Here is a 23938-nt window from a genome sequence, read left to right as displayed (position 1 = left end):
ATTTGTGTTAGAAAAACAGCAATATTATTTCCAGGCACTAAACACAATAAATACAGAGATAGGATCTGAAATAAATTAAACTCGTGTATCCCACTGATTAACGGACCTAGCAAGATTAGGAGCAGAGCAAGAACTCCAATGGAAATACTCCCAACATTCCTTAAAATTCCCAACATCACCTGACTGGTTCTGGATGATTCCAGAGGTTTAGCCCTCTAGGGCTCATGAATGGATGACATGGAGAATGTATAATATGGTTGGTTACAAATTGTAAGGAGAGCAGCCCATACATATTGCCACAGAAAAGGAGATTGTGGGGATCTATACAAGGACAAGTAATCATCATGGGCAGCCTTAGTCAAATAAGCCTGTAGTCATCAAATGCCAAACTTCACTTTTCTGACCAATCACCATAGTACCCTAGTACTGGGATTAGATCTGCTACAGAGTATGGGAGCTGGTGATTTTCCTAAAAAAATTGATCTTTCCTTAATTTGTTGTACCAAGTCTTAAAGTGGTCAAAACACATCTAAACATTAAATATCCCTGTTGGTTCTATGTTTGAGTTCTGAGGAACACACTGAATGCCTGGCAACCATAGTGGGAACTGCAGAACAGTCGCCAACACACAATTTAGCTGGTTTTAGGACAGAAAGGGAATTTGCACAAACTGAGAGGGGCCCCAGGCTAGTAAATGTCACTGGTAAGCGCAAAATACATATTCCACTGCAGGGCCCCCATCAGAAATCATGGGGCTCCATATGATTTAATTAGAATGGCTCCCCCCCCATGGGGCCCCAGTTACTATTCCAATGCCCACATGACCTCTTAGATGGTGGCAATTTACAAAAAAAGGCCCAGACTATATTGTACACATCACCAAGCTCCATTATACCCTGAAGACAACAGCTGGAGGGTCACTGCTTGGAAATCCAGGATTTACAAAGGTTTTGGGCTGCAAGCTTCCTTCATTGCTTAGAGCCTACTCTTTACTTACTCTGAAACTACTCTAACCCCATAGACTCAATAGGAATCCGCTGTATCCAAGACAGTCTGTGCTGGGATACTGTAAATCTCCAACAGTATTCGCTGTATTGTCTCCAAGACCTGCTTTCTATCGGCCCAGCTATGCATGTGACTGTGCCACGGCAGTGCTCGCTAGCAGGAGGTAGCAAACTAGAGAAATATAACATAATATTACTTAATATACCATCTTCCTCAAGTGCAAATCAGATCAGGCTTTTACCATGGTGAATGCATGCTATTACACAATATCTTGCTTTTAATCCATTCCCTGTGAAGACTGAAGGTGTGGTCATTCAGAGAACAAAAGACAAAAAAAGATGGAGAATGTAGAAGATTTTCATAGCACTGTATGCTGTCCACTGTGGTTCCATGCCCTATAATAATAATAATAATAATAATCATAAAACAGTCAGTGCACAAGGAAGTATGCTTCGGATCTCATGCTACTGCCTTGACATCTTTAGCTTTATCGGCGTCTTCCTTCATATTTTTCATAGTGGAGTCCGGACTGTACCTGTATTTGTATCCGTACGGACGCAGGTGATGGACCAGATATTCTAACTGATACATATTTGTAGAATCCACATAGTGGAAAGAAACTGCATGGTCAGAGCAGCATCCGGGGCCCTAAAGATACAAAATATAAAGCCGGTTACAGAGGTAAATCTACTAATAAACAATAAGAATGCAATAATCAAATGAATAATTCAGAATATAAGGTGAGTTACTCTATGAGTTTGCATGTTTGTATCTGTGCATGTGCCTATTTAAAGTGCCATAGGATTTAACCCTTATAGTGAAGCCACTGCCTGCTATCTACAGTAAATGCTTTATGATAAGTGATAATCCAATGCACCCAGAAATGAAGAGGTAGAAGCCTGTGAGAATGGGTATTTTCACAGCCAATGGTGTTGTTGCCAAGTTCCCATTAGGCAACTGTACCTTTAAGAACTAACTAGTGGGGAAATAACCTAAAAAACTTATTTGCATTACCCTTATTTTTAACTTTCAGGATTCCTGTGACCTTAAAAGGAGTGGACATACTTGATACAGTTTGGGTTATGGTGTGTGTATAAAACATTTCTTAAAGGGGAAGGAAAGTCATTTTATACTTAGGGGGGCCAAAATTTAGGCACCCCAAGTGATTAAATTGTATTTACTTACCTGATACCCTGGGCTGGTGCTCCTATCAGCAGAAATCTGCACCAACCCAGGGTTCTTCCAGCAAGTACCACGGAGCGATCCACTTCCTGCTTCTTCGCTTTTCAAATATCCTGGGGCAGACGCATGTGCAATAGAATAGACGGCTTTTCTCTTTACTGTACATACGCAGCCGCGCAAAGAAAGAGGATGGCTCTGTGGTGCTCACTGGAAGAACCCCAAGTAGGTGCAGTTTTCTGCTGATAGGAGCACTGGCCTGGGGTATCAGGTAAGTAAATACAATCACTTGAGGATGCCTAACTTTTGACAACCCCAAGTATAAAGCGAGTTTCCTTCTTCATTAAGCTGGTCTTAGACGTGCAGATTTTGTTCCCACGAGCGATTAATGAGTGTTTGTTCCAATGGGCCAAATGCTACTAACCATTCAGATTAAATAAAGTACTAAAAATAACAAATCAGACGATGTTCTGGCCATTAATTGACAGGCAGCAATCGTATGAAAGTTATGGCCGACAAATAGTAGTGACAGTCACATCAGATATCGGATATCATCAGATAGTCAATACATGCAGAGATATTATCGTTAGCCGACAAAGATCCTCTAACCTGTCCGATAGACTAAACGATCGACCGTCATGGTATGAAAAATGTCACACAGAATCGTATAAATCTTCTTTTCGCACGACTATATTTTTGTGTCTATGTCCAGCTTTAGTGACGGAGCTGCTAGGCTGCTTTCCTATGTGGCAATCTTTATTGACATGCTAGATGGCGCGGTTCTTTCAAGTCTACAGCAAATGTGTTGAAATGTTGTGCAACTAAACAACATTAGCTCCCAGAGGTTACATTATACTTAATGCAAAAACCAATATATATCCATATGCCTATACAATAAAGCCACTGTCCTGCTGAAATGAGACTTTATTGTTTCCTACAGCATGGCTACATTATACACTACTTGTTACTAGCTGTCATGAATACAAGGGCAGGAGTCATATATATATGTGCGCTATTTCACACACTTTTCTGCTTCTGCGACAGCCTGGTTGAGGAACCAAGACTTCAGAGAAGGCTTTTCGATCCTAAAAATGTTAAGCTTCTGGTGTTGGATATGGACAGAACAGCAGTGGATTGTCCTGGCAGTGTAAAGCTGCCAATATAATAAAAACTCATCCCAAGTATTTAACACAATGACAACCGGCCCGGGGTTTCAGGTAAGTAAATACAATCCCTTGGGGATGCCTAACATTTGGCACCCCCAAGTGCAAACAGACTTTCCTTCTCCTTTAATGTTCTTGCCTCTAGTGTTTTAGTCTGGCATCTCCGTAATTCAGGTGCAGAATCCGAACTGTTACAATTTACAGTAGTTGATATATTTCTCAGCAGCATATTTGGAATATTAGCAACTGCTGTATCAATTCTAAAGGTGGCCATACACAGAGATCCGCTCGTTTGGCGTTCTCTTCCCGATATGTCCACCTTCAAGGTGGGTGATATCGAGCTGATCCCTAGGGCCCAACGATCGGATCAAAATGAAAACTGTCTGCAGTTTTGGCCACCTTAAGGGGCCTTACTCATAGGCGTTTGAAGCTGCGCTCCCCTGCGTTCCGGTTTTATGCGTTCAGTAGACGCAATTAATTCTTTTCAATGCGGCTGTACTCACACAGATGCATGTAAGCGCCGAACGCAGGAAAAAGGCAACATGCAGCGTCCCAACCTGCATTAGGCACTTACATGCGTCTGTGTGAGTACAGCCGCATTGAAAATAATTCATCGCGTCTACTGAACGCATAAAACCGGAACGCAGCTTCAAACGCCCGTGAATAAGGGCCCTTACAGCTGTCTTTTATTGTAACTCAGGAATTCTGCTCAGCAGGGACAAACATATAAACATTTATCAATTTAGAACAGTCTTTATTTCTGGTGAACAAACGGAAACCGACGGAACTGAAAAAAGTGCTGGAAGGTGAACAACCCCTTTAAACAGGTCTGCGTGTCTCTTTGTAATGAATGCTATTCTTGTATGTAACCCTTGGCCAAAAAAATCCGTAAAAGTCTGAAAACCACTGATATATACTAGAAACGTTAGCAACTTTTTTTTTTACAAGCAGAAGCAGAAAGAATGTGTACAGAATAACAATGTGCTGAAATAAAAGGCAACATATGGTGCCACGTCTTCTCATTGTTATCTAAATAGCCCTGGCTAAATATAAAGGTGAGTCAGGCATCACACCTTGGGAGCACATCAGGCCTCTGTGGCAATCGGGGGTGTAACTACATAGTTTCTCTACATAATCAGCAGTGATCACACGGAATTGGTGAAGATCAGCAGAACCTGTTGGTTGACTTATTCAGCTGCAGCCGACACCTTAATGCTCTTAGAAATACCCTCAGAAGAGGTCATTGGAACAACTGGGAGACACCTCAGTGTCATATTTGCATATTTTAAGAACATTCACTGCAATTTGAGCCTGTCCTCCATTAAAATATGCCTGCCTCCTTCTTAAAGTATGTGAAAAAACACTGTGACGTGTGTGAGTTCTAGAATCAAAAAGAGGTACACATTTACACCAATAATAATTCTGTACATGAAACCTCAGAACAGCCTTTGCGCAGATCTATTGCGGCTTGCAGTTTCCAGTCATATGACATGTTTAAGAAAGAAAAAAATTTATTAAAAAAATCAATAATTAAAAGAGGAAGTTCACCATTAACGTCTAGAGATTAATCCTTAGCAGCTTTTGAATTGCACTTGTTTTGTCGTTTGTGTTTAATGATTCCTATTCTCTTTTCAGGATTTTTTTTTTAAAATGCTGATTGTTGGGGGCGGAATCCTGCAACCAAAACGCTGATATAGGTCCTCTCCTGCCCATCTTACATTTAGTTTTCACTAGTGATGAGCAAAATTTCTCACCAAGTTTTGCTGCGAAAATAATGGCCATAGACTCTAATGGGTGAAAAAATTTGTCCCACGTCAAAAATTTGTTTCGCAATTTATCACAAAATTTTGTCGCCCATAGACTTTTCTGTGAAGTGAAACGGGTCTAATTTGCTCATCACTAGTTTTCACCCTACTGCCTGGCTGCTGTGGTATGTAGGGCCCTAGCAATTAAGGGCCACTAAAGTCTAAACTGAGGAGATATGGAAAAAAAGTGAAATAATGCAAAAGCCGCAAACAGTAAAACATAAAGGCCAGCTGAAAACTGTAAAAAAAATATAATTTTCTACTAGGGATGCACCGATTCCACCATAGTGGGATTCGGCTGAATTCCAAATCCTTTGAAAAAGATTTGCATATTCAAATTAGGGCCAGTAAGGGCAAAAAGAGAACTGTTTGCGGCACGTGCATTTAAAAGTTATTTCCATTCCTTAATGTGTGACGAAAAGTTTTAAAGATTCGCATCGGCCAGGTGCTTGGATTAGGCCCAATCCTGCTGAGAAAGGCTGAATCCCGAACAAAGACCTGAATTCTGTGGATCTCTATTTTTTACATCCAAGGTGAACGAGCCCTTTACATTACTGAGCTATAAGCTGGGCATGTCCAATTCAGAGACAAAGCTTCAGAAAGGAGCTGAACGAGAAAACACATATATAATATATATATAATCTACAGTCTGGTCATTTCCCTATGGGACCAGACTGTAAATTATATCCTTATAAACGGCGCGTTCTGACGTCGGAACGCGCCGATTATAGCGTAATGCGTCAGCAGCTATCAGTGCTGCACTCTCCCTACAGCTTTCCTCCTGCTTTGTCTGCCTCACTTCCGCCTTCACGCTGCGTGCTCTCTCGCGCCTCCTATTAAGGTCCGTGCTGCCTTTCCTACCTCTCCGTTCTCCATTTGTCTCCCACCCTCTGATGCTTGCTCCCTCTGTCTCTCTTCCTCTTCTGTTCCCCCTCCATTACTGATCTTGCTTCGTCTGCCTCGGGCTTCCTCTTCCGCTCCTCCTCCCTCTGCCCCTCCCACACCACCTGTACCCCCTACAGAAAATTATAAAGATATTAATAGTCACCTCGGAGTTATGTGACCTGTATAAAAGAACTCGGCCTGCGGCCTCGTGCTTTTATATGGTCACATAACTCCTCGGTAACATAATATCTTTATAAATTACAGTAGGGGGTACATTATCCACTATATAATACACAAAAGCCATGGATATCTTGTAAATTATATCCTTATAAACGGTGAGTTATAAACGGTGAGTTCTGATGTCATTTCTGTCACATGACTCACTAAAATTTGAGTATTATAATAAATAAAGTACCCCCAGTTGCAAAATATGAGGATATTAGAAGTTACCTCGGTAACTTATAATATCCTTATATTTTACAAGAGGGGGTACTTTATTCACTATATCTATCTATCTATCTATCTATCTATCTATCTATATATATATATAAAATTGAGTATTAATTGAATATATATTTAAAGATCAACTTCTGCTGAGATCAAGCCATGTTATTAAGAAACAATAGCTAGCAAACTTACATACATCGATATGCCCTCATTTGAATGATTATTCCTCATAAGCATAAGAAAAATCTATTTAAATATTCAAAATAAAGGATTTTTTTTTAGTGTATACATATCTAGCATGACATGAATTCTCTGCGCGGCCTCTTACCTCCACTGCAGGATAATAGTTGTAATTCCAGTACCAGAAAGTCTTGGGCAAGTAGCCATGGATCAGGTGATGCTCTGGTACAAACGGATGGAATGTCTCTTTTCCACTGGTATCCCTGGAATCCCCAGCTTTGACGTTAATGTTCTCCATACATTTCCCTAACGCCAGATCTTCCACAGAAGAGCTATGAGTACATTTTTCTTCCTTGAATGCATTCACAAACCTTTTCAAGGCCTCTTTGCTCAACACATAACCAGCCCCTCCACTCATGTACCCTTGTTTTACATAGGGTTTAAAACGCCTCCCAAAGTAAATCGGGTCACTGGGAACGTGTTTGGCTAAAATCCATCTTAGATTATCTAACACCACGTACGTATCATCGTCGGCTTTCATAAACCAGTCGGCTTCCTCCAGATGATGGTCGTGTACATACTGAAAGGCTTTAATGGTTTTCCAGTAGAGCTGGTCTCTGCCCTCCTTTGTGTCTAAGCCCACGGTGGGGAACTCTTTGTTCTCTTCAGAGCTCATGTATAACACTTTGTTGCACCTTTGGGCCCAGGTAGCTTTTACATGCTTTGTCTTCTTGTCCAGGTTCTGAGGGCTGGTCATTACCCAACACAAGATTTTCACTTTGCTATAAAGCTCATCAGACACGTGCTTGTCCTCATCTGTGAATGAGAAACATTGAAAATATAACCAATGTTGAACAATCTTTTGATAGCACAGCTGAGATGCTATAATCAGTGTCGGACTGGGACACCAGGGGCCCACCAAAAGTTTTAAGACCAGGGGCCCACCCTGAGTACTATTTTCTTCCTCTCCTCACTCAACCTCTTCTTTTCGTTACATACTATAATCTATTATTCCATCTATTTAGCCTCTTTGTTCTCATAGAAATAGGGAATGGTTCATGAAATAGGCCAAAAGTTTAGCAGCATGAGGACCCACTGACACCTGGGCCCCTGGGAGTTTTCCTGGTATCCCGGTGGGCCAGTCCGACACTGGCTATAATGTGTTGTGGGTAATGTTGTGAATAATTTAATGGGAAGACAGTATATTTCAGGGGCAGTAGAGGAGGAGAAATATATATCCTACAAACAACTTTAAATGCCTGTATCTTTGTAACTGTTAGAACTTTCTACAGTTGTAGGTATGTCACCCTACACTATACAGTGTGTGCCAGTGGCACTGCTTGATGCCATCATTGAAGATCACACCAGAGCGTGGGTTACCCTGGGTGTAGGAACCCAATTTCTTCAGCACAACAAAGCACCTCAGTGGTGACAGTTGTGCTTTATATCGGAAACAATCCCCCATTCCAAACAACTTTTGCTCTGGCTGTGCTGCTGAAATGCATTCTACTGTTATAGTTGGGCTCACTACTTGTATGTAATACATTTATTTATATAGTGCTAGGGACCCTCCACAACTAAAAATTTCACGCTCACACTCTGAAAGGCAGCTGGCAGAAAGGTTAATGGCTGCAACTCGGAAAACCATTTTACACCATTGGCTTTCCCCATCAGCACCCCCACTATCTCTGGTCAAACAAAAATTTCATCATATATTTCACATGGATTGGGTGGAATCCACTACAACAGGGGTAGGCAACCCGCGGCTCCTGAGCCTCATGCGGCTCTTCATCCTGCTTGCTGTGGCTCAGTATGGCGGCTTTGCCTGTCAAGTCGTCTATACAGTCCACACCTGCTGGCGGCTTCTTGAGTGTGTGTGCGACCGCGGTTAGCTTACCGCGGTCGCACACTTAGGAAGCCGCCAGCAGGTGCGAGGGCTGTATAGACGTCCCAGGAGTGACAGGCAAGACCGAGCCGCAGCAAGATGATTCCTCATGGTCCTTACCGTGGTCACACCCTCAAGACAAGAAAGGGAAGATCAGCATGGAGCTTCAGAAACAAAATTCACATTAAACAAATGAGAACACTAGCATTTAATAGGTCTATTCAGTGTTTAATTTATTTCAAAGTAGGCCTACACATGCACACTGCACTTCTGTTTGTTGTATTCTGTTGTTGTAACGGTTAAAATTTAAAAAAGGTTAAAACTTTTAAAAGTTTATAAGTGGTGTTATGTTTTGTGGCTCCAGACTATTTTTATTTAGTGGAAGAGGGGGCAAAATGGCTCTTTTGATAGTAAAGGTTGCTGACCCCTGCACTACAAACAAAGAACAATTTACTGACAAATTCTTTTCAATATGGATGAGTTACATTCAATCACTCCCAACCCATACGAAACATTTAACGATATATGCGTTTAGATACACTACGTGGTATGACACAGAACTATTACTCAATAATGCTATTGTCCAAGAAACCAACCAATATATCCAAAATATCCTGCGATCACAGGAACAGAATTCACGAACACCCCCCAGGAGTCACCACATAAATCAGATGTTAAGAACAAGGTATTCTTAATCGTTTACTTCAAACTATGTATGAGGGAAATTATGCTGTGCAATATAATGTCTTAAAGGGCATGTAAAGTCTAAATTAGACTAAGGCTAGAAATGCTGTATTTTGTATACTAAATATAAACAAGAACTTACTGCACCACAAGCCTAATCAAACAAATGATTTATGCTTTCAAAGTTGGCTATAGGGGGTCACCATCTTGTAACTTTGTTAATCATCTTTGCAAGACTAAGACTGTGCACATGCTCAGTGTGGTCTGGGCTGCTTAGGGATCATCATAAACAAAGCTGCTTGAGTTCTGCATGGCTGGGAAGTTCATAAGTATGTTGTTTCCCTGCTCAACAGTTAGGGACCGTCTGACAATTCCTATCCACAGCAGTAAATGAAGGGAGAATTTCACTGCATACAGTCAGGTTTCTTATAAAAACAGTACACATTTTTTAATTAAAGTATATTGGAGATAGGTTTCTTTTTCATTAAAAAAAGTAAAAATTGGATTTTATTTTTTTGCCTTTACATGCCCTTTAACTTGTTTTACAATAATCCGTTGAGAGGAGACCTGCATTCTGACTATTGAGTGTGTATACTCGAAATATGCTAAAGATGGATTCTATCCATCGTTTTCTTTTGTACTTCCGAATTCCTTTGTATTTGTTTATTTTATTTGTTATTAAAAATGTTTCAATAAAAACATTTAAAAAAAAAAAAAAAAAAAATTATATATATATATATATATATATATATATATATATATATATATATATATATATATATATATATATATATATATATATATATATATATATATATATATATATATATATATATATATATATATATATATATATATATATATATATATATATAGTGCTAGGGCAGTGATCCCCAACCAGTAGCTTGTGAGCAACATGTTGCTCTCAGGGTCCTCAAAGCAGATGCTTATTTTTGAATTTCAAACCTGAAAGCAAGTTTTAATTGCATAAATACTAAGTTTAGTGCCAAGTAGAGTCTCCTGTAGGCTGCCAGTTCACATAGGAGCTACCAAAGCCAATCACAGCCCTTGTTTGGCACCCCAAGGGACTTTTTCATGCTTGTGTTGCTCCCCAATTCTTTTTACATTTGAATGCGGCTCACAGGTAAAAAAGTTTGGGGACCCCTGAGCTATGGAGTACTCAGGGGCACATTTACTAAGGGTCGAATATCGAGGGTTAATAAACCCTCGAATTCGACCCTCGAATTTAAATCCTTCGAATTCCAATATCGAATTAAAAAGGATTTATCGCAAATCCTACGATCGATTGATCAAAATAAAAATCGTTCGATCGAACGATAAAATCCTTCGAATCTAGCGATTTTAAGCAATCGGTAGGTTTAAACTGCCCAAGTAGTTAGTCAAAGTTTTTTTTAAAGAGACAGTACTTCGACTATCGAATGGTCGAATAGTCGAACGATTTTTACTTCGAATCATTTGAATCGAAGTCGAAGTAGCCTATTCGATGGTCGAAGTACCCAAAAAAATACTTCGAAATTCAAAGTTTTTTTCATTCGAATCCTTCACTCGAGCTTAGTAAATGCCCCTCAGTATGGTTTCTTGTAGAACTACACACATTTGCTCACTCACAACAAAGCCTGACACAGCATCACACAGATAATATCTCCTTGTCTTGTATCTTGTCTGGGTCCCCTTGCCTGACTCTCTGTTCCCTCAAAGGCAATTTCTCGTCTTTCGTTCCCAGACAAGTTCCTCACTAGAGACAGGTCTAAAATATCTGCCTGTCCATTCTTGTCGGGAATTTGTTGACCAGTCTGCTACTGGCTGATAATACAAGTCTGAAGCCAGAGAAAGTACCAGGGTGATTCACCAGTTCCTATGAAGGAAGCCCTAGAGGCAAAAAGAATGCTTCATCCAAAACTGAACGTTGCATGTGATATATACGATAGAGACTCTGCCAATGAAGATGTTTATAGGAAGAGTGAAATGTTAGAACATGTTTGTATTCCTCTGTATGTGAAACTTTTAATACATCTAAGAATTTAAAAGGTAGAAAACATTTTTACAGCTTATTTTGAAACCTTGAGCAATATCTGGGACCCGCTGCCTAACTCTTTTCTTTGAACTTAAAAGGGTGGTTCACCTTTAAGTAAATTCTAAGCAACTTTTTAATTGGTCTTCATGATTTATTTATTTTTTATAGTTTTTTTTTGATTATTTGCATTCCTCTTCTGACTCTTTCCAGGTTTCAAATGGGGTTCACTGACTCTATGAAAAACAAATGCTCTGTAAGGCTACACATTTACTGTTATTGCTACTCCTCTTTCTATTTGGGTCCTCTCCTATTCATATTCCAGTCTCTTATTCAAATCAGTGCTTGGTTGCTAAGGTAATTTGGACCCTAGCAACTAGATTGCTGAAATTTCAAACTTTAGAGCAGCTGAATAAACAGCTAAATAACTGACAAATAATAAATAATAAAAATCAATTTCAAATTGGTTCAGAATATTATTTTGTACGTCACTTAGAGGTGAAACCCCCTTTTAAGTGATGCAGACCTGATCACCGTTATCAATGTAAAAAAAATAATTTAAAATCCCTATTTGTCACTAATATACATAAATGAATCGTCTTGCATATTCATATGGCTGTACATCATTGAGAATATTATGAAGGGAAAAAGTAAACTCATAAATAACATTGCCTAATGTAAGAAAATGTCATTGTAAGTTACAAGCCGTATGTGTAAATGTAATTGTTACTATTCCTGGCTCAGACTTTTTTTTTTCAATGTTGCAGAAGTCAACTCTCCTCCATTAAAGGCAGATCTGTGAGTCGCTGGTTTCTGTTACATTGTCTCCAAAGTCAGAACCACCTGGATGGAGAACAGACACTGCTTTCATTAAAAGGGCGGTTGACGTGTTAGAGAATGGCCAATACTAAGCAACTTTTCAATTGGGCTTCATTTATTATTTCTTTTAGGTTTATAATCATTTGCCTTTTTCTTCTGATTTTTTCCAGCTTTCAAATGGAGGTCCCCATCTAAAAACAAATGCTCTGTAAGGCTATATATTTATTGTTATTGCTACTTTTTATTACTCGCCTTGCTATTCTGGCCCGCTCCTATTTATATTTCAATCTCTTATTCAAGTCAATGCATGGTTGCTAGGGTGATTAGGACCCTAGTAACGAGATTAATGAAATTGCAAACTGGAGAGCAGCTTAATAAAAAGCAAATAACTCAAAAACCACAAATAATAAAAATTGAAAACCAATTACAAATTGTCTCACAATATCATTCTATACGTCATACTAATTTAAGTTAACTCAAAGGCGAACAACCCCTTTAACATTTACAAATAACACTGAAACCCAAATGTATATTGGAAAGTTGCCTAAAATTCTCTCTTTCTTTTATAAGCTAGCATTTTATAATTTTTGCATCCCTTTTAATATAAAGGAATTAGTGACCTCAGATGCTGAAGATCACATTATAGCCGTTGCCCTTCTAGCAGAGACTATAAGTACAAGACAGTATTCTGCTGACCCCATGATGGTCTCTTTACATCCATCTAGCCATTAGAAGGATATATATATACACACACACACACACACACACACACACACACACACACTTGTAAGGCACAGGAAATTCTGTTTATTTTGAAACACTAGAAGTTCCAGATATGCGACATTCTCAAAAAGATTTCTAAATGCCTGAATACATATAGAGTGGAAGGAAAATACCTCAAGGTGCAGATTTATCAAATTGTGAAGTGAAAGAAGAAAAATGTCATTCCTATGGGATTTTTAGAAGGGTATTTATGAATGGATGAAAGTTAGAGTTAACCATTTGAAGGAATAGAAAGTGGTGGAGTGTTTCTTTGATGAGCTCTAATTGCACACTACCCCTATGTGTGGTGCCCAATTACTTATCGCCAGTTGTACAAGAACGACAATTGTAAGATTAACTGTCCGTACTCAGTGTTGTTGATACAGTAGTTGTAGTCCAACCATTTGAAACTGCAGATTTGGACTCTTAGGGTCAGGGCACACAGGTAGATTCAGGAGATTATTCGCCGGCGGAATGGCACTCGGATCGATTTGCCTCATAAGGAAACTTCGGGCGGCTTCGGAAAACGAATCGCTCCAAGTGCCATCCTGACGGCGTTTTTAGGTGGAAAAGCAGCGGAGGCAGTTCAAGGAGATTAGTTGCTCCGAAGAAGAGGAGATTTGTTGCCGGGCGACTAATCTCCCTCTGAATCTGCCTGTGTGCCCTGACCCTTAGGGTGGTAGCAGACAGGGACAAATCTCCTCTACTGCGGCCAACTAATCTCCCAATACGGCCTTCCGGCAGGAATATGAATCGCCGGCGACTTCAAAAATCCAAAGCGATTCCGCCAGCGATTCGTATTCTTGCTGGCGGAAAGGCAGTACAGGGAGATTAGTCGCCCGCAGTAGAGGAGATTTGTCGCTGGGCAACTAATCTCCCTGAATCTGCCTGTGTGCCCTGACCCTTAGGGTGGTGGCAGATGGGGGCATTAGTCACCCAGCGACACATCTCCTCTAATGCAGGCGACTAATCTCCTCATGCTGCATTACTACCGGCAAGAATATGAAATCCGAAGCGATTCCCCCGGAGATTCGTATTCTTGCTACAGAAAGACAGTGTGGGAGATTAGTCGCCCACATTAGAGGAGATTTGTTGCTGGGCGACTAATCTCCCCGTCTGCCACCACCCTTAAAGAAAGGGGGTTATTTATCAAATGTCAATTTTCTGAGGTTTTTTTCTACCTTGAATAAACTCACAACTCTATTGTCTGCTTATTTATGAAAAACATGAATTTAAAAAATTCAAATAACTTGAATCTATTGAGTTACTGTATGGGCTAAAGAATTTATCGAGTTTTTGAGCGCAAACCACCCTAAAAAAAATCATGAACGCAAAAAACTCTGCCATTGACTTCTACATGACCTCGACAGGATTCGGGCTTTTAGCAGCTTCGGGGCATAATAAATCTCAAAAAATTCCAGGTTTTCTTTTTATCCCGAAAAATTCGACCTGACCTTTAATAAATAACCCCCAAAGTGTCACTAAGGATCACAGCACTCATAACTTAGTCTCTGCCTGGCGTTTCTTGTGGAGAAGTGCCCTCACCCAGCTGTGCGGTCTCATATGCATTAATGGAAACTGCCTGTCACCACAGCAACAATAACAGGCAGTTTCCTTTAACATAAACGAAAGGCAGTTTAGATTTTTAGGTTTTGGCCGATTCTCTGTCAGCAGATAAACAATGGGCAGAGAATATGCCACGTGCTCAATGAGCATAACTCCATGTTGCCGTACTATACATATTATTCCACAGTTGCAGCATTCATCCAAGAAACAGATTAAAGCACAAAGATCAGAGATTTCTTAATTTCCCACTATATTCAGTGGCTTCTTAGAACTGCCCCAGGACAATTACAAGTGCCAACTGCATTATGTTCTGTTGCTCTTAACTAGTTTAAATTAGCAAAAAACATGTAATAGTATAATGTACGTATCAGCCGCTACTGGAACTACGTTCTTTCATTTCTCTCTGTCACAAAGCGAAGTGCTGCAAACTGGCAGACAGTGCACGGTGTCTGACACAGAAATCCTCATCCAATACAAATAACAAAAACAAACACAGAAAATGCTCTAAACACTGAAAATAGCAAAGCAAACACAGCTCAAGCTAAATTTTAATTACTTGTCGTAATACCAAACACAGTAATTTGTTCTTACATTTTGTCTTTGTATTACAGAGAAATGCAAACTTGCCAAAAACACAGAATTGTTTCTTTACATAGGGCTCTATGGAAAAGGGCTGCTGTGGTATTAGATCTGGATAATAGATCCCATGCCATCAATGTATTTTTTTTTTTGTGTTAAATAAGACAATAGTGAAAAAAAAAAAAATAAGCAGTGAAAAAGGATTGCGGCACTCACAGGGTTTTAGTGAAAAAACAAAAAATGTTTTATTATTAAGCCTCAATGTTTCGATCCCCCACAGGGATCTTCGTCAGGAGGTTTGTTTGTTTTTGCTCCTGACGAAGATCCCTGTGGGGGATCGAAACGTTGAGGCTTAATAATAAAACATTTTCGGTTTTTTCACTAAAACCCTGTGAGTGCCGCAATCCTTTTTCACTATATATATATATATATATATATATATATATATATATATATATATATATATATATATATATATATATATATATATATCCAAATGGTATTGAGATATATAAATGTATTTAATATTTATATCTCTATATATATATATATCTCTATATCTCTATATCTCTATATATCTCTATATATCTCTATATATCTCTATATATCTCTATATATCTCTATATATCTCTATATATCTCTATATATCTCTATATATCTCTATATATCTCTATATATCTATATCTCTATATCTCTATATATCTATATATCTATATATCTATATATCTATATATCTATATATAGATATATATATAGATATATATATAGATATATATATATATATATATATATATATATATATATATATATATATATATATATATATATATACACATTCAAAGTCCTAGCGCACACCATCCATGAGAGATTCCAATGATTAGTCACATACCTGGGTGCTACGCTGAAAATAGCTGCATTATCCAATTTCCACTGACAAAGGTGCACACCAGGATTTTTCAGTTTAAAACTCCATGTTTATTAAATAGATTTAAAACAGGAACCGGCCAACGTTAATAAACATGGAGTTTTAAACTGAAAAATCCTGGTGTGCACCTTTGTCAGTGGAAATTATATATATATATATATATATATATATATATATACAGTGGTGTGAAAAACTATTTGCCCCCTTCCTGATTTCTTATTCTTTTGCATGTTTGTGACACAAAATGTTTCTGATCATCAAACACATTTAACTATTAGTCAAAGATAACACAAGTAAACACATAATGCAGTTTTTAAATGAGGGTTTTTATTATTTAGGGAGAAAAGAACTCCAAACCTGTGTGAAAAAGTAATTGCCCCCTGAACATAATAACTGGTTGGGCCACCCTTAGCAGCAATAACTGCAATCAAGCGTTTGCGATAATTTGCAACGAGTCTTTTACAGCGCTCTGGAGGAATTTTGGCCCACTCATCTTTGCAGAATTGTTGTAATTCAGCTTTATTTGAGGGTTTTCTAGCATGAACCGCCTTTTTAAGGTCATGCCACAACATCTCAATAGGATTCAGGTCAGGACTTTGACTAGGCCACTCCAAAGTCTTCATTTTGTTTTTCTTCAGCCATTCAGAGGTGGATTTGCTGGTGTGTTTTGGGTCATTGTCCTGCTGCAGCACCCAAGATCGCTTCAGCTTGAGTTGACGAACAGATGGCCGGACATTCTCCTTCAGGATTTTTTGGTAGACAGTAGAATTCATGGTTCCATCTATCACAGCAGGTCTTCCAGGTCCTGAAGCAGCAAAACAACCCCAGACCATCACACTACCACCACCATATTTTACTGTTGGTATGATGTTCTTTTTCTGAAATGCTGTGTTACTTTTACGCCAGATGTAACGGGACGCGCACCTTCCAAAAAGTTCAACTTTTGTCTCGTCGGTCCACAAGGTATTTTCCCAAAAGTCTTGGCAATCATTGAGATGTTTTTTAGCAAAATTGAGACGAGCCTTAATGTTCTTTTGCTTAAAAGTGGTTTGCGCCTTGGAAATCTGCCATGCAGGCCGTTTTTGCCCAGTCTCTTTCTTATGGTGGAGTCGTGAACACTGACCTTAATTGAGGCAAGTGAGGCCTGCAGTTCTTTAGATGTTGTCCTGGGGTCTTTTGTGGCCTCTCGGATGAGTTGTCTCTGCGCTCTTGGGGTAATTTTGGTCGGCCGGCCACTCCTGGGAAGGTTCACCACTGTTCCATGTTTTTGCCATTTGTGGATAATGGCTCTCACTGTGGTTCGCTGGAGTCCCAAAGCTTTAGAAATGGCTTTATAACCTTTGAAATTGAACTCAGGTGTGATAAACCACAGTTAAGTTATTTTTTAACAAGGGGGGCAATCACTTTTTCACACAGGCCCATGTAGATTTGGAGATTTTTTTCTCCCTTAATAACGTAAACCTTCATTTAAAAACTGCATTTTGTGTTCAATTATGTTATCTTTGACTAATAGTTAACGGTTTTTGATGAGCAGAAACATTTAAGTGTGACAAACATGCAAAAGAATAAGAAATCAGGAAGGGGGCAAATAGTTTTTCACACCACTGTATATATACCGTAGTCCTACAGTGAAAATAAGGATGGTTGATAATATAAGGGGCAGATTGGTCAAAATGTGAATTTAGAGCTTAATAAATAAATACTCACCCAGGTTCTGTTCATTACTATGGGATTTTTAGAATTGTATTTATCAATGGGTGAAAGTCAGAACTCACCGTTTGATAAATACTGTTCTAAAAAACCCATAGTAATGATCAGAACATGGGTGAGTTTTTATTTATTAAGCTCTAAACTCACCTTTTGAGTACCAAAGCACCTTGGAATTCTGCATACATTTCAATACTTGATAGACAGCAAACAATGCCAATGTGACAAACTAACCACTAATTATTATTTATTATTAACTTAATGTGATTATTGGGGAAGAATTACAAGATGGAGTATGCAGCATATAATCACTGTGCTTCTGTGCTGGCTGAAAAGAATATGTCATATGTCCTATATGCCTTAATAAAATGTATGCATAGATCATAGTTCATCTGTACAGGATACCCACTGCCAGATTCTCTAGTTCCCACATGAAATGGGAATTATCTTTTCTTGGACAGGCCTACTATATGTCATAAAATATACTGTCCCCCACAGTCTATTTTACTTAAATGGCTCTGTTGCCCCTCTTAAATGGGTGGCTCACCTTTAAATTAAATTTTAGTATGTCATAGAATGGCTATAGAATTCTTTAGCTTTATATTTTTTTGTTATAGGTTTTCCATTATCTGCCTTTTTTCTTCTGACTCTTTCCAGCTTTGAAATGGGGGTCACTGACCCATCTAAAAACAAATGCTCTATAAGGCTCAAAAAGTATTTTTATTGCTACTTTTTTTATTACTCATCTTTCTATTTCAGGCCTCTCCTATTCATATTCCAGTCTCTTTCAAATGAATGCATGGTAGCTAGGGTAATTTGGACAGCCGAAATTGCAAATTGGGGAGCTGCGGAATAAATAGCTAAATAACTCAAAAACCATAAATAATAAAAACACAATTGCAAATTGTTTAAGAATATTACTCTCTACGCCATACTGAAAGTCAACTTTAAGGTGAATAACCCCTTTAATAAAATTTCTGCATGTCACCTGTACAGATTCTTATGAAATGGGAATTATTTTTTAGTTGCACAAGCCTACTTTACATCATAAAACATGGAGCAGCCCTGCCCCCCATTTACTTAAATGGCTCCGTTGCCCCTGTTAGGTTTTGGTAGTTTTTACTTGTACATCTCTAAATCTTACAATAAACAATTTTATATTGTATGAAGTTGGAGTTTTGGTGTAATGACCATTCAAGGCATCTTGCAACTCCGGGGCAAATCTGACAGAAGGGGTGCACTTGGACATCTTCTGCTTATATTCAGAGCGTGTAAAGGTGGCCATACATGGATAGATCCGCTCGTTTGGCGATGTCACCAAACGAGCGGATCTCCCTCCGATATGCCCACCTTGAGGTGGGCAATATCGGGCTGATCCGATCGTGGGCCCTAGGGCCCAACGATCGGATCCTAGCATTCGCAAAGGGGCGGTCGGATCGCGGGACCACATCAACGAACAGATGCGGTCGCGATCCGACGGGATTTTTAATCCCATCCGATCGAGAACTGGCCGACTTTCGGCCAGATCTCGATCGGGGAAGCCCGTCGGGGGCCCCCATACACGGGCCAATAAGCTGCCGACTCGGTCTGTTGGCAGCTTTTATCGGCCCGTGTATGGCCACCTTAATATGGGAAGTGCTGGGGGACCCAAGCAATGTAATTTCCATATGCCAATGGCAGTCATTACAGTATAAGGACACTCTGTGAATGACAGCATTGGGCTCTGCAACTAAAAAATGAAAAATCTGGGGCAAGGCTCAGAGTACAGCCTGTACAAATAATGAATCCCTTTACACTCCAGAACTTTTGCCCTCGCTCGTCCTAAACTCTGAGAAGGAGGGGAGAAAGTGGATTATCACATTTGCACCGTGTTACAATTTCAGCCTTTGTACAGGTGAGAAGCTGAAGGTTTCCAGTTTCCTGGCTTAAGCAAAGGGAGGAGGTAACAATGCCCAGTTCCACACATACCAACAGAAGCCTTTATAGACTGTTGCCCACTCCTCCTAAACAGTCAAATAAAATTGATAAAGGTGCAAAGCTACAGAAGATTTCAGCTGCCGACCCTCTCGGGGCAAGAACAAACATTCTTCTACGTGTCACTGCATCCTAATACAGGTATGGGATCGGTTATCCAAAAACGCTTTATCCAGAAAGCTCCGGATTACAGAAAGTCCTACTCCCATACACTGAGTTTTATCCAAATTTTTTAAAAGTATTTACTTTTTGCTGTGTAATAATAAAACAGTACCTTGTACTTATTCCAAACTAAGAAATCCTTATTGGAAGCAAAAGCAGATTATTGGGTTTATTTAAAGTTTACAGGATTTTCTAGTTTATAAGGTATGAAGATCCAAATTATGGAAAGATCCGTTATCCTGAAAACCCCAGGTCCCATGCATTCTGTATAACTGGCCCCTTACCTTACCCTTTCAATAGTTTCCAGGGCTCACTTTAAACTGGATACATAAATATTACAACCCACAGAGACTCCTCACTGCAATTCAATTGATTCTCCTTTTCTCCTAAAAATTTTAAAATTGCTGCAGAGCTTGCATTTTTTTTTTTTAAAAGAAGAGGGTTCTGGTAGGGTTCCCTCTACTATAATGTCACAGTTCTGGGCTCTGAATGGATCTAGGTGCATTCCCAAGTTCGACCCTAGTACCAGTATAGCTTCCTGTGATTTAATGAAGACATTATTGTAAGTATTATGTCCGTGCCAGATCACTAACGAGCCACAATAATGACAAACTGGGGGCTTATAATTAGCTCGGTGACACGGTTTAGTGGTGAAACTTGCGCGTCACAAAGTTGCCTTATGAGGCAACTTCAGATGAATTTGGAGAAACTAAAGTCCCCCATACACGGGCCAATAAAAGATGCCGACAGACCGATATCTGGCTGAAAGTCGGGCAGGTCTCGATCGGGCAGGTTGAAAAATCCCGTCGGATCACAGCCGTATCTGTGCGTCTATGCGGTCTTGCAATCTGACTGCCCGTATGGGATCCATTATGAGCCGATCGTTGGGCCCTAGGGCCAACAATCGGATGAGCCCGATATCAATTGGGAGAGATCTGCTCATTTAGTGACATCGCCAAACTAGTGGATCTCTACGTCTATGGCCACACAAGCGGTGTGTAGGTTTTACAGCTGGAGAATTTAATTATTGCTGGTGGAGAAGCATCTATGGGAGATTTGTCGCTTGCAATTTATCGCAGGTGACAAAATCTCTCCGTCACACATTAACCTTACCTCTGTTATTGCTCCTGGCACACCAGGGGGCAGCCCCACAGTTTTGGAACCATTCACACAGTGGGTGCACCATGGGGCAGAGGTTAAAAACTAGACTAACTAGGGTAGAGTAATTAGACACAGTCTCCTAGGATAAAGGGTGTTGGGTCTGCCAATTTACAGAACAAGCAAACTCCATATCTGAACAGTAATAAATCAGCATACAAGTCATGGCACTGTACCAGGCAGATCCGGACTGGCAATCTGTGGATTCTGGCACATGCCAGAGGGGCTACTGAAAGTCACGATTTAGTGGGCTGGTGGGGGGATAACGGAATGCCATGACTATTTTGACTCCCAGTCCAGTGCAAGTGCCAGGCATAATGGACCTGTTGCTCCCCAGAGGATTGAACACCAACTCCCAAATTCCAGAATGCTACGAGTTGGAATGAATGGACATCTGGGGCACAAGCCTTGCAGTACACATGGGAACTAAGTCTAACCAGCCATGCAGCACAGGATTCTTTAGGCATTTAGTATTGAGAGGCTGATGTAGCAGTAACAGTAACAATATATTAGTATATTATTATTATACACGAGCCTGTGCAGCTATTTCACACCCTGTAATGGTAAATTAAACTTCCAAATCTAGAACTTCCCCAAACAACTCCCAGAAAGCCCTGTCTGTGGGGGGATTGCGGTGTTAGTAGAGGGGTGAATGCAGGTTTAGGGAGCGGGGGTCTCTAACACCCCAGGGCGGGCCTAGCGGTTACCATGGTGCTGCTGGGCATCCACGCTGAAGTTCATCTGCCCCAGGAGAGGCGGCCCAGCAGGGGCATCGTCCAAGTGCCTCCCGTGGGGATCGTTGTGTATCACCTCGGGCTTCCCCCGCGGCTTGTCCTGCCCCTCGAACACTATGCTGAACATCACGTAGCTGAAGATGAAGCCGATAGCGATCCCAAAGGAGAAGGTGGCCAGGCTGAGCACTGACTTGGCAGGAGCCATTTCTGCGAGGGGGAGACCCTGCCAGCAGCGCTAGAGCCGGCGAGTAGAGCAGAAGGGGGAGTAGTGACACTCACATAGCTGCCTTTCAGCCCCACAGGAAAGCAGAGCCTTATCTTCGTCACTCTTAGATACACTGACAGCGGACCATAGACCTGCCCGGAGTACCCAGGCCCCGCCCGATTGCCCCACCTCGGTACCAAAGGGGTTAAAATCCTCAGGTAACAGCTACAACTCGCACTTCGGCGCACCATCAAGGGGAGGGGCTTAGATGAAGGCGGAGCCCGGATTGGGCCACGGGTTGTGACGTCGCGACGTTTGATGCGCCGCGGCGCCCCACCATAGTGTAAACTCCATTTTGAGAATTGGAATAAAGTGAAAGAGGAAAGATTTGTACGTGGGGTAGTGAAATTGCAGTCACGTGTTCTGTGATAGAGATGCTGTTCCGCTGTGTTGTGGGGGAAGGGTGAAATTCAATATCGTATCGGTCTCAAATTGTTGTTGGCAGTGGGACTACAGCTCCCGTCATCCCCCGTTATTCAGCGAATTAGATGATGGACATCTGAAAAATTCCTGCAGAATGCAGTTAATCCTCACTTTATATCCTGTTAGGCTTAATTGAAACTAGTGTTATGACTAGGTTTGTCCTGGGCTGGGGGATAGAGGTATAACTAGATGTTCCTGGGCCCACTGCATGTTCAGTTTAAGTTTAAGGCCTCAAGTACCATTGCTAGGTTCAGCAATTGTACATGATACATATGGCAGGTTAGACGAGTTCTTAGTCAATACATACCTCCCAACTGTCCCTTTTTTGGAGGGACAGTCCCTCTTTTGACAGCTCAACCCGCATCCCTCATTTGTACTGGAAAGTCCCTCTTTTCTCTGCACTGAACAGCCAGAAAAAGAAACAACGTTTCTCACTTAATTGGCTTTTAGCAGAGAGCCCAGAACAACTAACAGGTGCAAATAAGATACTTTGTAACAATTTTGAGACACAAAAACACAGTTTAGATAAGGAGAAATATTTTCAAACTTTCATAACCTGCCAAATTTTGTAAAACAAACATGGTAATCAGGGGGTGTGGCCACAGAAAGGGGTGTGGTCAAAAAATAGCTTCGCTACGTGCGGAAAAAACATTTTTATCCCTCTTTTTACTTCTAAAATGTTGGGAGGTATGTCAATGGTGGAGTTGCCATGTTGTTCCCTTGTTTAGACTGTACACTATGATACTTTTGGTTATTGTGTGCATCTGTCCAATATGTTTGCTTCAAGTTCTGTGGGTAATATTTATTTATAATCAGGTCTGGACTGGGGATCTAAATAGGCCCTGACTTTTTAGCTACACAGAGGCCCAAACAGCCCCCCACCAGCCCAAGGGCCGCCATTAGAAATCAGGAGCACCCTACAACAAAATTACCAAATCCCACCCAGGATCCAGCCCACTCCACACAACAGTTAAAATACCATGCAGACATCAGTGCTAAAAAAGGTAACCCCCCCCCACACACACAAGTTGTAAAAAGCTATTGATGGTCAGGGCCCCCTTATAACTGTGGTGCCAGGGCCCCTCTTAAAAATTGTTGGTCAGGGCCCCCCTACAAGTAAAAAAAAGAATTGGTGACTAGGGCCAACTTATAAGTTAAAAAAAAAACATTGGCGCCAGGCCCCCCCCCCAAAAAAAATTGGGGACCCAAAGAATATTTTTTTTTTAAAAACTTTGACGCCATGGCCCCCCCTAGCAAGTTAAAAAAAATTTGGGGCCCCAGAGAATATTTTTAAAAAAAACATTGGTGGCAGGGGCCTTTAGAGTAATCAAATAATACATTGGTGGCCAGGGGATTAAAAAAATAAAAAAACACAAATTGGTGTGGAGTAGAATTGAACTCGTGGCTTCGGGATTTAACCTTCGCCTCCTTTCGTGACTTTTGGGTCTTTTCACCGCTTAAGGACTTCGGTTTCGCTGTTTTCGTGGCTTCGGGACTTATTCGCCGCTTCTGGACTTCGGCTGTTCGGCTTTTCGGAACTTCCACATTTCGGCTGATCGTATGATTCGGAAATGGGCACACGGCAGCACTGCCAGGCCC

The 23938-nt window shown here is 40.5% G+C and overlaps 1 protein-coding gene across 1 annotated transcript; it reads right to left on the bottom strand.

Moving 5' to 3' along the window:
- Positions 1–796: 796 nt before the first annotated feature.
- Positions 797–22133, bottom strand: c1galt1.L (core 1 synthase, glycoprotein-N-acetylgalactosamine 3-beta-galactosyltransferase 1 L homeolog). The gene is made up of 3 exons (XM_018267330.2): positions 21625–22133; positions 6813–7480; positions 797–1653 (listed from the first exon to the last, which is right to left on the bottom strand). The coding sequence occupies exons 1-3, from the start codon at positions 21854–21856 to the stop codon at positions 1465–1467; spliced, it is 1089 nt and encodes a 362-aa protein (XP_018122819.1). The 5' UTR covers positions 21857–22133; the 3' UTR covers positions 797–1464.
- Positions 22134–23938: the final 1805 nt, after the last annotated feature.

This window comes from Xenopus laevis, chromosome 6L, assembly GCF_017654675.1.
Source record: "Xenopus laevis strain J_2021 chromosome 6L, Xenopus_laevis_v10.1, whole genome shotgun sequence".
In the NCBI taxonomy this organism is placed as follows: Eukaryota; Metazoa; Chordata; class Amphibia; order Anura; family Pipidae; genus Xenopus; species Xenopus laevis.
Note: the sequence above shows the minus strand (reverse complement) of the source record. Positions and strands in the feature narration are given on the sequence as shown.

Excerpts from the sequence above, each read along its gene's own strand:
- c1galt1.L (XM_018267330.2), bottom strand. The coding sequence starts at position 21,856 with ATGGCTCCTGCCAAGTCAGTGCTCAGCCTGGCCACCTTCTCCTTTGGG. Across the intron at positions 7,481-21,624 it reads GGATGCCCAGCAGCACCATG|ATGAGGACAAGCACGTGTCT; the intron begins GTAACCGCTAGG and ends TCTCATTCACAG. Across the intron at positions 1,654-6,812 it reads ACTATTATCCTGCAGTGGAG|GGCCCCGGATGCTGCTCTGA; the intron begins GTAAGAGGCCGC and ends TTGTATCTTTAG.